The 19534-nt window shown below is 37.2% G+C and overlaps 1 protein-coding gene across 1 annotated transcript; it reads right to left on the bottom strand.

Annotated features, from left to right (window-relative positions):
- Positions 1 to 219: 219 nt before the first annotated feature.
- Positions 220 to 10532, bottom strand: LOC308692448 (uncharacterized protein). The gene is made up of 2 exons (XM_081368474.1): positions 10485 to 10532; positions 220 to 3157 (listed from the first exon to the last, which is right to left on the bottom strand). Exon 2 carries the CDS (start codon positions 1636 to 1638, stop codon positions 541 to 543), a length of 1098 nt encoding a protein of 365 aa, XP_081224600.1. The 5' UTR covers positions 1639 to 3157; positions 10485 to 10532; the 3' UTR covers positions 220 to 540.
- Between the last annotated feature and the right edge of the window lie 9002 nt (positions 10533 to 19534).

The raw sequence follows: 19534 nt of genomic DNA, 5'->3' as shown, positions 1-19534 counted from the left end.
CGTGACTTCGGATTCCAGACTGGGAAAAATATGTGTCTGGTAACCTAAACTACACTCGAACAGAAATAGGTCCGTGGATGACACTGGTAACGCATTGTGAGCTGAACAGTGTGTGACCGGGGTGTGATGAGTCCTGTATGATGGTTTTGGCCTTTTTGAAATATAACTTATGACTACCAGAACACAACAGGTATGAAGATATGTTTGGTTTTTAACTTTTTATTCTAACTTTAAAGATAGATTATCCTTTGAAAAGTGTAATAAAGTGTCTGATTTTTGGGGAAAATCTGGAAATCTGGTCTCCCATCAGGTCTAAAAGAAACTTTAAATCATGTGACATTTCAAATGAAAGAAAAAATGTGAAATAAAAAGGGAAGCCATAAGTCAAGATCACTGATGAGTTCAATAGTCATTTTAAACCCATCAAATTCTGTTTGAGGATGGTTCCAAACATGACAGGGTTTCAGGAACTTCATGCTAACCTTTAAATAACATTATATTAACATTCAGGAAACTGGACATTTTTATGTTCTTGGAATGTTAGAAATCAACTGATGATTTCAGACTGCGGTGATGTGGTTTCTCCACTGCATGGATCTTCATGTGTCGCTTCAGGTGACTTTTAAAAGAGAAACTTGTCCCGCATTGATCACACGTGTGCGGCTTCTCTCTGCTGTGGATCATCTCATGTTTTTTCAGATGTCCTAAGCGACTGAATCTCTTGTCACAGTGTGAACACTTGTAATGTTTTTCTCCAGTGTGAATTCTCTCATGTGTTTTCAGATTTGCTGAGCGACTGAATCTCTTGTCACAGTGTGAACACTTGTAAGGTTTTTCTCCAGTGTGAATAATCTGGTGCAGTTTTAAACTGTCCACTGTAGTAAAAGTCTTCTCACACTCAGTGCACATGTACTCTCTCACACCAGTATGAGTTTTCTCATGTTTATATAAATATGACAGCAGTGAAAAACCCTTTCCACACACAGAACATGAATGTGGCTTCTCCTTCATATGAACTGTCAGGTGTCTCTTCAGGTTTGCTGCCATAATAAATGTTTTGCCACACTGATCACATGTGAGTAGCTTCTCTCCAGTGTGGATCCTCATGTGAACATTAAGGCTTGATGATAGTGCAAAGCTTTTCCCACACTGATCACATGCATACGGCTTTTCTCCAGTGTGGATATGCATGTGCTTATTAAGGTGAGTTTTTTGTGTGAAACTATACCCGCACTGATCACACGTGAACGGCTTCTCTCCAGTGTGAACTCTCATGTGAAGCTTAAGTTGTTGTTTGTCTGAGAATCTCTTTTCACACTGATCACATACATACGGCTTTTCTCCAGTGTGGCTTCTCATGTGACTCTTAAGGGTTGATGAGTGCATGAAATCTTTCCCACATTGATCACATGTGAACGGCCTCTGTCCAGTATGAACTCTCTTGTGAATCTCAAGATTATGTTTGTGTGTAAAACTCTTTCCACACTGATCACATGAGTACGGCTTTTCTCCAGTGTGGATCCTCATGTGGCCTTGAAGATGTTGTTTTTGTGCGAAGCTTGACCCGCACTGATCACACGTGTGCGGCTTCTCTCCGGTGTGAACTCTCATGTGAAGCTTAACGCCCGTTTCACACATACTCCGTTTGCAGTGCGTATGCGGTGCGTATTTTTTTCCGTACCCATGTTAACAGGTTAGAGCTTTCACACTGCACACGGATGCAGTCCGGCGATCCGTTCCAGTTGCGGTGCGTATACAGCAGTGCAGCGATCGTTTCCGCACCGAGTCTATTTTTGCTGTGCTGCACGCGCTGAATTAAAGTGACAGCATGTTTCGTGGTCAAAATGAACACAGATTGACCTAAAAATGTAGCAATTTCACCATAAATGCGATTAATTAAATAAAATGTAGTAATCTCAACATAAATGTATTTAAATACTTTTTTTTTTTTCACTTTAAGACCGGGGTAAAGCAAGGAAAGCTACAATTTACCTCAACAAGGTGACATAATGAACAACACTTGTCTCATTCGTGGAGGTGGAAAAACAAGTTCTTTGTGATATGCAAGATTTATTGTATTCAAATTTAAATGAAAAAGAAAAGGCATGAGAGTCGGCTGTTTTTGTCAATTTTAGGTTTTAATTTAAAATGTTTGCGATTTAATATAAAGTACATGGTTAAATATTTGCCCACTTGCTTGAGCAACTTAATATAAGTAAAAGTAATCCATTGAATAATAGGCTGACGTTGTTTAAATTGTGTTTAAACGTGCGTCTGTTAAAGAGTGTATATGCGTACAAAGACAATCGGAATGCTGAGACGTTAAGACCGGGGTAAATCAAGGGAAAATACCATTTACTTCAATAAGACAACATAATGAACAACACTCGTCTCATTCGTGGAGGTGGAAAAACAAGTTATTAGTGACATGCAAGATTTATTGTATAAAGATTTAAATTATGCAAAAGAAAGGCAAGGGTATGAGTCTGCTGTTTTTGTCAATTTTAAGTTTTAATTTAAAATGTAGGCTATGCGATTTTAATAGTATAGCCTACATGGTAAAATATTTTTACCACTTGCTTGAGCAACTTAATATATAATTATATAGAAGTAATGCTTTTAATAATATGTTGTTTAAATTGTGTTTAAACGTGAATACGTCTATTAAACAGTGTATATGTGTACAAAGAGAATCGCAATACTGACAAAAAAAAACTTTTTTAAAATAAAAGTTGCTGATATCTTCTGGATTTGAAATACAGTGAGTATGTATTTGTGGTATAACAGCAGCGAATCAGTTACGCACTGCAAACGCAGCATATGTGAAAGCACTATTGCGTGTGCTGCTCCTGCACTGCATACGCACTGCAACACGCACCGCATATGCACTGCACACGGAGTATGTGTGAAACGGGCGTAAGACTTGCTTTTTGTGTGAAGCTCGTCCCGCACTGATCACACGTGTGCGGCTTCTCTCCAGTATGAAGTCTCATGTGAAGCTTAAGACTTGATTTGGTTGTGAAACACTTTCCACATTGAGTGCAGGTTGCAGATTTCTTGGCTCTTGTTTTCTTAAAAAATATATTTTTAGTCTTTGAACAACTCAAAGGTTTTTCTCCAGGTTGGACATGATGTACTTCCTTCACTTCCATCAGGCCTGAAATCAAAAAGAAAAGGTAATTACATTTTCAGTACAACAAAAATAATTCAAAGAGAGGAATATGAAGTGAAAGGACATAAAAAGAGCTCTGGGGCCGTATTCACAAATAATTTTATCTTACCACTAGGAGTACTCCTAAATCGCACTAAAAGATTTTAGCCTGGATTTTTCTCTTAAAAGTTATTCACAACACCTTTCAGACCTACTCTTAGTAAAGAAAAATGACAACTCCTAAACTAAGAGTGAGTCTTCGTTGCTATGGATGACGTCATTACTCATGCACGAGCTTGACTGAAGTGACCACCTTGATTGGCTGATGATTGTAACGTGGGAATGATTCCAAACTCCTCCCCTACGATGATGAGTGACAGGTCTGAGAATGCGTGCGCTACACAAGTAGTGTGAAGGACAGAAGATGATGAATAACTGAATAAATAGCCTAAATGAATAAAGAGTAAGGCAAAACAAATAGCCTAGTAGCCTAATGAAACATATGGATTGATGCAATATCTTTGCAACATTATTGAATTAATCTGTCACTATATGCCTCTGCCTACGTTTGCAAAGAGAAGAACATTTTAATTTGATTCACAATGAAATGTTACAATTAGTTTACATGCAATGAGTAGCCTAGTTTTGGTTGTTGTTGGTGCATCCCTAGTTGCATCCCTAGTTTGGGATGCAACCCTATATTGCATCCCTATATTGGGATGCATCCCTAGTTATGCCTAATGCAAAATTGCTCCCTCGCAATCAAGGTTATTTTCGTAAACGAAAACTGAAACTAAGACTAAAACTATTGGTCAAAAAACATTTTCGTAAACTGAAATAAAATTAGAAATTCATAATAAATGAAAAACTAAAACTAAACGAAACTAACAACAGTTACTGAAAAACTAACTGAAATAAAATAATAATTAGCAAAAATAAATAATCGTTTTCGTATTTAATAAGCTCTTTGGTGGAAAGTCTGACCTGTGGCTGTTTAGGGAAATGCCTGTAATTAAATGGCGCTTCACACGCGTGAAGTTGCTGAGGTGATTAACCGCTGTCCTGTGACGTGCTCAATGAAGGACCAGCGAACTCATCGCTATAGTCCTGAGCGGCTGTTCATAAAGGATGCGTCTGTGGCAGTGGAATGGGAAATAATAACTCAAGGTAATGAGACGCAAGTTGAACTTTTAACTTGAGCGAAGCGTTTTTAGAATGTCCTTTCATTTGCGTGCGAGACGCGGGTGCAACAGCAAAACAAGTCCGTCAAGCACAAAAATATGTGGTGATGTCGTGCTTTCATGAAGGTTGACAGGCTGAAAGGTGCTGTTGTTATCTTTGTTTTTACAAAAGATTTTCTGCTAATAATATTGTTATCCATGTGGATACATGTACACACACACACACTCTCTCTCTCTATCTCTCTCTCTGGTCCACTTTGTTGGGATTCTCCATAGACGTAATGGTTATTATATTGTACAAACTGTATATTCTGTCTCCTTATACTAAAGTAACCAACCCCTAAACATACCCATCACACACACTCACACACACACTCACGCACACACACACTCGCAAACACACACTAACACGACCCATCACAAACGCACACACTAACCCGACCCATCTCACACACACACACACACTCGCAAACACACACTAACCCGACCCATCACACACACACACACACACACACACACACACACACACTCGCAAACACACACTAACCCGACCCCTAAACCGACCCATCACAAACACACACACACACACACTCGCAAACACACACTAACCCAACCCCTAAACCGACCCATCACAAACACACACACACACACACACACTAACCCGACCCCTAAACCGACCCATCACAAACACACACACACACACACACACACACACACACACACACACACACACACACTAACCCGACCCATCACACACACACACACACACACACGCACACACACACACACACACACAAACACACACACACTAACCCGACCCCTAAACCGACCCATCACACACACACACACGCACACACTAACCCGACCCCTAAACCGACCCATCACAAACACACACACACACACACACACACACTAACCCGACCCATCACACACACACACACACACACACGCACACGCACACGCACACACTAACCCGACCCCTAAACTGACCCATCACAAACACACACACACTAACCCGACCCATCACACACACACACACACACACACACACGCACACACACACTAACCCGACCCCTAAACCGACCCATCACAAACACACACACTAACCCGACCCATCACACACACACACACACACACACACACACTAACCCGACCCATCACACACACACACACACACTAACCCGACCCCTAAACCGACCCATCACAAACACACACACACACACACACACACACACACACACACACACACACACACACACACACACACACACACACACACACTAACCCGACCCATTACACACACACACACACTAACCCGACCCCTAAACTGACCCATCACACACATTTAAAAAAAAAACTCATTCTGTGTGATTTAATTTAGGCCCACAGTGACACAAGTCCCCATGAGTGTGTGTGCATTCAGATTTAAGTCCCCACCACGATAGAAAAACATGTACACACTCTCACACACACACACACACACACACTGCATAGATACTTCATTATTTAATCACACTGGCTTCACAGCAGGTTGTCAGATTAATTTAGCTGTTTTTTTTGTTGTACCAGTGTCACTCTGCGTCTCGCTTTGGTTTAACCTGGAAGTTCTGTTTGCTCTGCTAAACTATAATTACTAAAACTAAAACTGAAACTAAATAAAATAAAAACTAAATAGAAATGTGTTTGCAAAATAAAAACTAAACTTAAACTAACAAAACCATTAATGAAACTAACTAAAACTAAACTTAAATTTGAAGCAAAATTGAAAACGATATTAAAATAAAAACTAATTTAAAAAAGCAAAACTACAATAACCTTGCTCGCAATTGGAAGCTCCTGTAGCCGCCGCATTTCAAAACATGCGAAGACGTGAAATGCCACAAAAAGCGGTTTGTGAATACACAGCAAATTCCCCAGTGTTAAATTAACACTCCTCAGTGTACATATGTGTCCACACTACAGGGTGTTAAAAATTAACACTGAAGCAGTGTTGAAGTTAATGAGATAATTAAGTGATTAATTAAGTGATGATTGGCCATTAGTGGTGACACCTGATGTTAACAAGCAGAATCATTGACGGAAAGAGAAAAAACAATAACAGAAAAAAGAGAAACACAAAAACTACAACTGACTTCGAGTCATTACACATTGTTGCACTTATTATTACCAGTTTGACTTTATTTCTGTCATATATCGACAAAAGTTCTTGAGATTCAACAGAAGTTTAGACGGTAATGTTTTATGGAATTTTTCTTTTCAAGTTACCATTATGGTGGTCAGTGTTTGCTGTAGTTGGGCTCTTGACCCTTTTCATATTTTAATATTAGTTCTTCTCTGGTAGCTACAACTCTGTGTTTATAAAGCACATTTGTTACTGCAAGAGAAAACATGACCTGCTGACAGTATGTTATGATGATAAAAATATTATCATGTAGTGACCTGATTCACTGATGGCATTCAGAGTCTAAATTTTTGACTATATGCTTGATGTCTTGTTTTAGACATTAAACAAACCAGATCAAGAGCAGAAACGAAATAAAGTGCATAACTGAAATAAAGCATCCTAGGCTCAAAACTAACACAACCAACAGCACAGCGCAATTGCGCATTAGGCTCCAAATAAAAAATAAAAAAGTTAGGTTATCACACTAAAACATTGAAATATGCAAATTCTGATATGTTCATATAGCCTACTCAAAACAGACAGGGCAAGCTAACGCAGACAAGTGAGCTTACCATTTTTAGATTTGTTGTCGAGCTGTGGAAAACTGTTGCTTACAAACTTTGCATTCGACCTTTTTCCTGTTATCAATTTTAACAAAATGCTGCCAACACTGTCGATTTCTTAGTTGTTGACATGTTAGAAGAGGAATGAATATTAAATTGTTGATTTTAGCTCTGCCTTTAACTCAATCCAGCCAGACATCATCCTTAGGAAATTAGCTCAGTTAAAAGTAAATCCTTTTTTAATCAGATGGTATTACTCCTTTTTGTCGAACAGACCACAGCAGGTGAAGTTTAACTCCACCCTGTCTGATACAGTGATGTGTAGCACTGGCGCCCCCCAAGGGTGTGTCAGTTCTCCTCTCCTGTTTACACTGTACACAAATGATTGTACCAGCTCTGAGCCAAACCAATATATAATAAAATTCTCGGATGATACTGTCCTTCTCAGTTTGTTTACTAAAGAAAGCAACACAAACATTCACCAATCTGCTGTGGACAAGTTTGTCAATTGGTGTGATTCACACCAACTTCATATCAACACAAGCAAAACTGTGGAAATGCTGGTAGACCCCAAATCAGTTGGAGATCAGGGCCCTGTGGCCATCCATGGTAATGACATCAGGCAGGTGACATCCTTTAAAGGCCATGTTGCAGGTTAACCACCACTGTCGATGAATGGGTACATAAATCACTCAAGATATGTATATCATTTTAAAAATTTCCCAAAAATGGCCTTAAAGACCAGTTTTTTTTACGTTTTTGGTATTAACAGTTTTTTTTCGCAATTCGGTGATGATGTCACGTTGGGGAGAAGTGGAGGAAAGCTAGCCTCAGCCTAGTCTATTATGGTGCGTTCAAGTCATCTCGTATAGATCGTATTTACGAGTTGAACGCAATTAAACGCCACCACAATGTCGTAATACTTAATAATTAAATGCATGGTCCGAGGAGAATGAGTGGAGAGCATTTTTTACAGTCTATGGTGGAGAGTTGGTGAAGTGTCCTGGTGAGTTGATATCATTTAGCAACGCAGCAATGAGCACTGGAGCTAGTCTACGAGCAGCAGTGCACAATAACAACACTTTTTTTTCTTTCTTTTTTTTTTACTGTCATTGAATAGCACAGAGTGAAAAATCAACGTTTTCTTTATATCTAGTGGCAGTGATCATGACGTTAGTTCAGATAAGTACCGGTAACCTTTGTCATAGTGTAGTACTGGTAAACTTTGTCTTTGTCATCTAGAAATAGAAGGCATCATGCTAGCTATATGGGTGTTTCTAAGCGTTTATCTCTTCCTCCGTTGAAAATGTTGTTGCAGACGTAGCCGCCGCGTGTCTGTCGCTGTGTTTAGCAGGTGCCTGCAAAAAAAAACCTGCAACACGGCCTTTAAATATCTAGGAGTATTTATTGATAACGACCTGAGTTGGCGCACACATGTAACAAATGTCTGTGCCAGAATCCATCAGCGCCTCAATTTTTTGCGCAGACTTAGAGTATGTATAGACATGACATGATACTACTTTTTTACAAGCAGTTTTTAGTAAATAGTGATTTGCAATTTGCACAGTTCCTTGTGTAGCCTTAATGTTTTTATGTACTTTTTGTACTGTATATCTGTGATGGAATGTTATGTATGTACATGATATGATATTACCTTTGCACAAGGCAGATTTTGGAAAATGGTGATTTGCAATTTGCAGCTTTTTGAGTAGCCTTAATGCTATATACTTTTTTGTCTTAACCGTTTTAACTCTGTTTTTGTCTTTGTTCTAATACTTCTTGTAGCAATCTCCCTATATCCAAAATAAATTTCTCCTTTGGGAGACAAATAAAGATACTTTGACTTTTGATAAGCCCCGAAAACACACTGAATCACGACCGCTCCAACTGAATACCAACCTACTCCGCACTGAGCAAACGCACGACTACCTCATATGACGCGATGGTGAAAAAAAGTGTTTTTTCAACACGGTCAAGGAAACTGTCACGTTTTCTATTAAATGTGTGCCCTTATGTCTTGCAAAACAATTTTTAATCCTGCATTTACTTTTCATATGGTATTTTCATACAAGGTTTAGAAAAAAAAAAACCTGCAACATGGACTTTAATGCACTTAATTAAATTATACTACTATTTCATCTGTGAAATTTCACAGTCACAGTTCATTTTGACCACAAACCATGCGCTGTCACTTTAATTCAGCACATGCAGCAAAGCGAAAATAGACTCTGTACGGAAAAATAAACACCTGGAACGCATTGTCAGACCACATCCGGGTGCAGTGTTAACATGGGTACGGAAAAAATAAGCACCGCAAACAGAGTCTAGGCCTATGTGTGAAACAGGTGTAACATTAAAACGACAGTAATTTGAACGATAAAATCCAGTGCATTTTTTCCATGTAACCGATTATTGTTTTCAGTGTTGACTAGTATCCGTTTAGTCAACTAATCTTGCACATTGGAAAGTAGGGCTGGGCGATATGGCCAAAAATATCTCTGTATTTTTTGGTTAAATGGCGATATACAATATATATCTCGGTACTCTCTACGTTTTTCTATTTGGATAAAGAAAATCTGTATAGATAAAAAATACAAATAAATAAATAAATCTTTGGGCAAAAGTCGAAGCCCTAGTTCATATTGATGAGCCTCAGATCAACACTCATTCTGAGAAACAAGCCATTCAGGATCATCAGCAGATCATCTCATTTCATTCTGCGTGTTTGCTATTAGAAACACATTAGAGTCGATAAAAGCCTATGAAATACTATTTCTCACAATATGATGTTGAACATCAAACAACAGAATAATATGTCCATATGAATCTAAATATAGTTCTACTAGGCCTATATCTAATTACTTTATTATTACAAAGTAATTAGATCATTAAATATTTTTATGATTAAAAACTTTAAAAATAAAGAGCACCACCAATATTGTTTAGCTTAAAACGCTAATCATATTTCACTACATTAATATTAATGTGTAGATTTAAAAAAGCTCACGTGGCTTGTAAGAGGCTGAATGCAAATCTGTTTCAATAAATTTCAATAATGTAAAGTAACTAACAAATTTGATGTGTCGTGTCAAAGATGTTAAAAGGGTAGAAATAAAGTGGCAGCAATACGTGAGATCAATTCCCCTCACTCACAGATCTCAAACTTTGACTTGACTTTAGTAACAGTTCTCTCTCCAAGCATCGAGACAATCACACAAACGAACACAAAATCGCTCAGGTCTGAATGAACTCAACATATTCTCCTCATGCTCGCTGCTGCTGCACTAAATGTTTATTTCAGTAGGAAGACGCCAGAAAAGACGCACAAGTATCGCTGTGATCGATGAAAACCATACAGAAATGAGTCTGTCGCTTAATTAAACTGTATAAAGTGTGTGTCATGGTTGTGTGAATGTGAGAAATACCGTGAACTGCTCTCCTCATCTCAAAAGACTCGACGCTGACTCTGAAATGAAAGCAAATTCAGGTTGCGCTGCCGCTCGGAGTAAGAATTGGCGTGTCGAAGGTTTCTCATTGGTGAAAGGAGATTCTTTCTGGTAACTGCATTGGCCAATCAGAATCAGTTCAATGAGAAAAGACGTTAGCGACGTTAGTCACATGACAGGAAAAATGAGCTGCAGAAGTAACACGAGCTGTCCAAGAAGATTTAAAATAAACATAGAAGAGTCTTGTGTTTTTTTTGCCAATCAAATAAGGAGACTATATTTCATTTATTTTATCACTGTATGTACACACACACAAAAAAAAATTGGTCTGATTTGGAAGAATATATAACCACAAAATTGAATGTAAACATCAGAATCAATATTTTTGGTGTCATGTTATAGGCTACTTTGATTTATGTGGTTTGTCCAAAAAAAAAATTTTTGTTATTCAACTGTTTATTATCCTCGGAAAATACCATATTCACAAATGTAAATGGTCTAATTCACAACCTTGTTTTAAGGTTTTTTTTTTTTTTTTTTGAGCAGGTTGCACAGTATTTGTAGTGTTCTCTGTACATATTTCCCTGTGTTCATAATAAAGTTTGTAATAAAAAAAAAACACGAGCTGTCCAAAACAAAGCCCTTTTACTTTCACAATTGGTTGCTGATAAAAAGGAAATGACCTGATAGTTTCTAGTTTCACTTCAGAATATTATCTCAAGAGCTGTTTATGAACGCTATTTATTTATATTACACACTTAACTAAAAACAATTATAAATTTAATAATGGTGAGGCTGAAATGGAGAAACAACCAAAGTGTATTTATAAGTTTTCATTCTTGCAAGAGGGTCGTTCTGACACACAGAGAGTGTTTTGCAATCAGAGATTAAAGAAAGGAAGTCACTCTCCGACAGTTAACGGTCACACATTTCCTTCAGAGGATGTGTGAGGATTTACTGTTGATCAGATAAAACTACTCCTCACATGTTGTTTGGGGTGTTGAGGGAGGCCCACCTGAGAGTGGCAGTTCCTTCGCTTCATTTGCACCTCCAACTCGACGTCAACGCAGAAAAGGTAATAATAAGAAATCTGTAACTAAGGATGCAGCCAACGAACTATTTTGGTTAATAAAGAATATAACCATATAAAAGTGTTCTGCTGAATAAAGAGGTTGTTGTTCATCTCTGCATCTCTCAAACCACATGTGACAAGAGTCATTATCCACAAATACAAAGAAACTGTTGTATCTTCAACTGCTTGCTAGAGAACAAGCCGCTGGCTAGACATAGTCATGCTTGCACAGAAATAGCAGGACTACACTTGCTAGAAACAGCAGTCATGCGCTTGATATTAAGACGGCTGAATTCATACTATAAAAGAAGAGACCAGGACAGGACTCATCATATGCAAGAAGCTTTAAGCCAAGATAGTATTTCTCTGTTAGTTAGTACTCATTTTATAATCTGTAACAAGTATTCTTTTCATTTGATTCTTTTAATAAATATCGTTAAACATTTATGATAATCATCTGACTGGACCTTGGATATTTGGGTACGTGTCACATTCTTCTATCTGGATCAGGAAGATCCTAACTGGAGGAAACGACAAGAGGGTGAGCATTTTTTTGATATGAGAATAATCACCATGAGATTTAATTGATTAATAAAGCCTAGCCAAAGAGGCAGCTTACGACAGGGTTATTGTTGTATAGCGAACACGGTTGAAGAGTACCTTAAAAGGTAGACTTATAATACAAAGGAGAAATCTATTATCTTTATAATAGAATATGAATTTGTATAGACTGATCGCCTAACTCTTGAGGACACGACTAAAGGATAGACTCTTTAGTTACCGCGGGAATATCTATATGTCCTGGATAGGATGTAGGATAATTTGCAATGTCCTCAGTTATCTGCAGCTGTGGGAACATACGCATAAAGAAAAGCTGCAGATAGATTGTTCAAGCTGAGCCCCAAATATGTTTCACAAGAAAACCAGACTAGTTTCATTTCCTTTATGTGAGACAAAAATGGCTTCCACAACTTATGTTAAAATGAGCCATCACAGCACTTAAACACTTGCGATATACACAACAGTCTCTGTGCTCACGGCTTCCCAGACACTGCGATGGATTATCACAATTAATACCGTTCCCAATTATCATACATCCTACCTAGGATATATTAATCTCACGGTAACTAAAGAGCCTATCCTTTAGTCGTGCCCTCATTAGGTGATCAGTCTATACAAATTCGTATTCTATTATAACAATAATAGATCTCCCCTGTGTATTATATGTCTCCCTTTTGTGGTACTCTTCAACCGTGTTCGCTATACAACAACCATGTCATATGCTGCCTCTTTGGCTAGGCTTTATGATCAATCAAATCTCATAATGATTATTCTTTTATCAAAAGAAGGCTCACTCTCTGGTGTCGTTTTCTCCAGGAAGGATCGTCCCTGATCCAGTTAGAAGAATATGACTCGTACTCTCAAATATCCAAGGTCCAGTCAGATGATTATAATAATGTTTTAACAAAATGTAGTAAAAGAATCAAATGAAAAGAATACTTGTTACAGATTATAAATGAGTACTAACTAACAGATAGACAGGGCCGTAGCTAGAGGATTCAGGGCCACAATCAACACACTACAACAAAAACAACAACAACAACAACAAAAATAACATCAAAAAGATAAGTATTTAGGTGAATACAACCACTTGATAGCCACACAGAGGCTGTGAACAAATACTTGCCAACAAAAACATAACAAAGATAAAAAAGAATATAGTGACTTGGAAATTATATACAGGTATATCACCATCTGAAACGAGAACAATTTAGCTCAAAATAAGAAGACATGTAAAATGATGCTAAAGATCGTATGTATGAAGGTAAGTTATTCCAGTCTGAAGGAGCCTTAAATATAAATGCTCTCTTTCTTATTGTGTTTTTGACTAGGCCTATAGGAGTGAAAAAAAAAAGTATTGTGTAGAATGCCTAAGGTTTTGAATTGAAGAATACGGTACCAGAAGCTGTTGTAGATATTGAGGATAGCTAAAATGTACACATTTAAATATGAGTTGCAGCCAATGTCAGCCCGGTCTCACCCCAAAAGTCATGTACTGACGTGTCTTGACCAAACGGCAACATACGACGAATAGGGTACCCCTAAAACGTCCATATGAGACGAAGACATAAGCGCACCAGCAGCGCCTCCTAGTGGTACCCTAACGCATACCTAAACCTACCCATAACCCAAATAGTCACATATGGACGTTTTAGGGGTACCCTATTCATCGTATGTTGCCGTTTGGTCAAGACCCGTCAGTATGTGACGTTTTGGGGTGAGACTGTGTTACCAATGTATGTGTCGTCTTGTATTGAGTGAGGGCCATTTAAGTGAATTATACATTACACAGTGATGAGTATTACAGGAACATCCAAGAGAAAATCTACAGAGATTATTGAATGCTGTATTAAGGGGTAGAAGGCTAGTTTTAGATGCATTTTGATAAACAATAACGGCATAGTCAAAAAGTGGCAATATCAGTTGTTGTTGTTTTTTTTTCTTTTTTTTTCGGACAATAAGTGTAAAACAGTTTCTGGTCAATGTGAGGTTTGAATGTAATTTCAGAATCAAGCCATAAACCCAAGTATTTCACATTATCAACCTCATGCAGAGAAGTACCGTCATTACACAGCAAAAACTCCAGTGTTAAATTAACACTCCTGGGAGTGTATATGAGTCCACTCTCAAAAGTGTAAAGTGTTAAAATATGAGTGTTAAATTAACACTCAAGAGTGTTAAAGTTAATGAGATAATTAAGTGATTAATTTAGTGATGATTGAGTATTATTGAAGACACCTGATGTTAACAAGCAGAATCACTGAAGGAGAAAATCACAAATTGTAAGCCACCATTATGGTGATCAGTGTTTGCTTTAGTTGGGCTCTAGACCATTATATATTTACTTTAGATTTTGTTTGTCTGCTGTTATTGATTTATAACAGTCAGATGAACAAAGAAAAATGTGATCGGATGGCGTTGGTTATGTTTTGACATAATCATGTTGTGATCCGAAAAACTAAACTTATTGAGATAGTTTGGCTTAACTTGTTAATTACAGCAGCTCTGTGATTCTACAGCACATGATTTTCAGTATTTTTCATATAATCCAAAAATATTTCATAACATTGTTCTGATCAAAAGACTTTCAAATAAATTTATTTAAAACACAGACATCAATAATCAGCCTGTGAATCTCAACAATGGTGACAATAATAAAGCATGTTGCAGTGGCTGCCACCAATCACAACTAATTAACTAATTAATGGCTCCCATCATGCATTGCGGTATGAATAAATTATGATCTGAATTGTCTATGTAATTTACCTATTCTTTTTGAATATTCTGCTCCTCACCATTGTTGAGATGCATAGACTGAATCTTGATGTCTGTGCGTGCCGAAAAGAATGATTTTTTTTCTTCAAAACAACTTTTAAGACATCCTTTGTATTATATCTAAAATTCTGGATTTTTATGCAGACTCACAGTTATTCTGTAATAAACAACATAAATCTAAGTCAGAAATAAGGGTCTTAATGAGTTCAGTGATCAAGTTCATATGATGATTGTCATAATATAACCAACACCATCAGATCACTTTTTTTTCTTTGTTCATCTGGCAGTTATAAGATATAACAGCCAAACAAAATCTAAAGTAAATGTATAATGGTCAAGAGCCCAACTAAAGCAACCACCCATCAGCATAGCGGTAGCTTACAATTTGTGATTATCTCCCTCAGTCAGAGTGAGAAATACCCTACCATAATTGGGGGGTAATGCTCCTTCACTTCTTCTTTGACCATCATGGTCCACTACCATATCAATCCCTACCGTGATCGCCAAGTGGAACATGTGTTGTGCAACACACATATACATGTTTATAGGTGTAAACATGGTCTAAAATAAGATAATTAAATGTGTATTTTTTGTAGATCATCATATATAGCCTAATATGTTTCCCACCTTTTTTTTTTGTTGTTGTTGGAGGAGCTTGGTATCTCTAGGGGGGTCCGGGGGCATGCCCCCCCGGGAGAAAATTTTGTACATTTTAAAGATAAATTCATTAATCTGGTGCACTTTGAGTCACCCAAATCCACTATCAAACATAAATAATCCGCCCACAAACCGTCTATATTTTTTGATTTAGATATCAGCATCTGATCATCACATTACAATTATTCAAATTCTCAGTGTTAAGCATGATAATATGGTAACATATCACTCTAAAGTATAGGCTGATTTAAAATGAACATTTATTTAAAATAAAAGTTCTTCTTTTGGCAAATTACATTTCCTTAATAGCCTAAACAGAGGCTTTACTCCCTTCAAGCTTAAATTGTCAATGTTTCATTACGTCACTGTTTGAAAATAATTTTCTGTACCTTTATAAAGGGCATTTTCCCCTAATTTTATTAAATGAATGCTCCATCTTTCATTTCAAATTCTTACATTTTATAAATATATTCAATTAAAATAATTAGACACTAGGCTGTTACCAATAAAATTAAATAACTTACATTGAAAAAATATAACTGTTTTAGATTATTTTAAATATTTCTGTATATAGAAATAAGGAATGTTGAAAAGAATGATACTTTATGAAACTAGCGTTTTGTCATTCAACGTTGACACTTGCTTGAGAAGTTGAAGTCGTTCTCTATCTCCGTTGCTTCTAGCGCCACAGTGGTTAAAAATGGTACGGTCCACAATAGGGGTGTCTGAAATCGCTTTACATTAAAATTATCCTACAGTGAGTTGACTTGTATTGTAACTGTAATTACATTTTTTCACAATATCAGAAAAATTATCTGACAGGGACAGAAATATCAGTTTTGGGGGGGTCAGATAATTTTTCTGATATTGTGAAAAAATGTAATTACAGTTACAATACAAGTCAACTCACTGTAGGATAATTTTAATGTAAAGCGATTTCAGACACCCCTATTGTGGACCGTACCATTTTTAACCACGGTATAGTACCCCCCAGTACCCCCTGTAATTCGAACTATGCCTTCAGTGATTCTGCTTGTTAACATCAGGTGTCTTCAATAATGCTCAATCATCACTAAATTAATCACTTAATTATCTCATTAACTTTAACACTCTTGAGTGTTCATTTAACACTCATATTTTAACACTTTACACTTTTGAGAGTGGACTAAGGCTACGTTTACACGTGGATGGCTATTTTCATAAACGGACATTTCACCCCTCTTCGTTTTCAAAAATAACATCGTGCACACGAACCTGTGTATATGCTGTCAAGAGCATGCCAAACCTGTAGGTGGCAGTGTAACGAGAAGCTCAAGCCCACCTTAGCCAATCAGAATCCCGAAAATAGTCACATTCGGTGACGTCGCTACCTAAAACTCCGTTTTTCTCTGTTTACATGCAAACGGGCAAACGAAGATTTTCAAAATCTCCACTCTGGCCGGAGTTTTTAGAAAGAATCAGTTTCATTGGCGAATCCTCCGTTTGCGTGTAAACGAAGGGCGCAAACGAAGGGAAATGTCTCCGTTTTTCAAAATAACCATGTACGTGTAAACGGGGCCTCATATACACTCCCAGGAGTGTTAATTTAACACTGGAGTTTTTGCTGTGTATAATTAGATTATTAGATTTTGTTTTAAGAGCTTGTCTTCTACCAAAGACCACAGTGTAAGATTTAGTTTTATTGAGCAGTAGTTTATTAGATAACAGACATTTCTGTAAAGTACTAAAATCCAATTGAAGAGCAGTTTGAATTTGCAATAAATGTGATTTAGATGTATAAATGACGTATCGTCTGCATATAGTTGAACAGAGGAATTAACACAGATTAAAGGCAGATCATTAATAAAAATAGAGAAAAGAAGTGGATCCAGCGTTGAACCTTGGGGTACACCTCTTTGTTGAACAAATAAATCAGATCTATTCCCTTTAAGAACAACACATTGCTTTCTACTATGTAGACACAAACTAAACCATAATAATGCATTTTGAGATAAACCAATTGCATACAGCTTATCTAAAAGTAGATAGTGATCCACCAAATCAAAAGCTTTTTTTGAGATCAATAAAAATAGCCCCTGTAAGATTACCAGTATCAGATGCTGAAAACACATCATTAGTAAATTTTAAAAGAGCTGTAGTTGTCGAATGATTAGGTCTAAAACTGGATTGAAATGGTGAAAGGATCTTATTGATCTCGAGATACTGTGAAAACTGATTAAATATTATTTTCTCAAATACTTTCGTAATAGATCAGATTATTGAAATAGGTCTGTAGTTATTAGGATCAAGACTGTCACCACCTTTGTAGAGTGGAGTAATGCGTGCATATTTCCAGATAGCTGGTAACTCAGATAGTGGAAACATAAGAATATGAGATGCTAATTTAATAAATCTGGATTCAATCATAATCATTCATTCCCAATCCTAATTTTTCCTTGACTGACGATATATAGCCCAAGCCTTGTCCCTCTGCTTAAAGAGACTTATAAGTTCTGAACTTATCCATGGCAGGTGTCTTCCCTTCACCTTTGATATTTTCCAGGGAGCATGTCTGTCGATTACCTATGACGCTGGATGATGGAAAGGTCAGCACAAACATATGCAAGAGCAAAAGTCACTGCAAAAGCAAGGCAAAAAGCAATGCATAGCTGCTTGTCATTGGGTTATAAGCATGTCCATCTGACCCGTCCTTCAAGTGTGACAGCCAATCAGATATTGTCTTGGGCGGGACCTACGCCCCGTTCTCCGGTTCTTGCATGTAATTAGCGTAATGTCCACGTGATCGCGTGTGCCCAAACTCCTGAGAGTTTAGTTAAACACTTTAAAAAGCAAACTTAATAGTTTAAAGATGGTGCATCCTACACACATCTACTTTATATCAAAATTCTAGAAATCATTTACCCATCAAGTAGGTACCAAAATACATATATTTACCATAGTTGAGGTGGAAGTAAATAAGGATTTAGCTGTGATAAGTGTTTAACACACTAAATTAACTTCAGTAATATAAAGCATACATAATACAGAGGATACACATGTATGAGGCAACGTCTGGTGATTAGTTCCTATAACTGAGGTAGAAAACCCTACGAATAGGCCGTAATAAAGGTTAAACACACAAAGAACTCCACAGGTTATATAAAACATACAAGATACATAAGATATATGTGAGGTAAAAACTGGTGATCAATTCAGCTTATTGGAAGCAATTTTGAGACCGCTGTTTGTATTAAACCACAAGTGGTTTAATTTCAGTCTATTGGTTTTGGAGACAAAAGTCTCTGGAATTTACAGCTGCAGGAAGGAGGTGTCCCCTGGTTTAGGGTTTGTGGTGATTCCGGGCCATAGGAATGTTTTAGCATCCTTCATTTCCTGATAAGGCTGTGGATTTATGCATTGGGGTCACCACAGGGTTTCTTGGCCATTTGGTCTTAAGTTTGGGGAACAAAGAGGAATCTTTTCCTGCTGTCCTGACATCGCTGGTATGAGATTAGACACGGACAAAAAGGAAAGGGGGGGTGACAACTCCTTTAGCCATCTCAGCACCATGACTGTGTTTTATGACTTACTAATGGTTCACTGGGGAATCGTTCCGAACTGTGGAATGCGGTGTTGGGTTCATATGAAATGGACTGTTCAAGGATAATCCATGCCTTTGCATTGCATTATGCTTAAAAATGAGCCACTAATATATTTATAAAAGTAAATATAAAAACATAGAGGTTATGCCCTTAAATGTGCCACCTAAAAACAATTAAAGGTATAGTTCACACAAAAATGGTTCAAGTTGTTCCAAACCTGTTTGTAAGACTATTCATTTGTTCATTCATGTCTAGTATGAATGTGTATGTATGTTCGAATCTGTAGTTGATTGGTTCACTTTAGATTGGTGAAAGGGTAATCACCTATAACTCTAAGCTATGGTTAACATTTTCAATTATCTGTTTGATGTTGTTGTTTTTAT

This window comes from Scardinius erythrophthalmus (genome assembly GCF_964197995.2).
Source record: "Scardinius erythrophthalmus genome assembly, chromosome: 1".
In the NCBI taxonomy this organism is placed as follows: domain Eukaryota; kingdom Metazoa; phylum Chordata; class Actinopteri; order Cypriniformes; family Leuciscidae; genus Scardinius; species Scardinius erythrophthalmus.
This window is presented reverse-complemented; position numbering and strand designations above follow the sequence as displayed.

Bases quoted from the DNA above. Each gene is read 5' to 3' on its own strand.
- LOC308692448 (XM_081368474.1), bottom strand. From the start codon at position 1,638: ATGTGTGAAACGGGCGTTAAGCTTCACATGAGAGTTCACACCGGAGAG.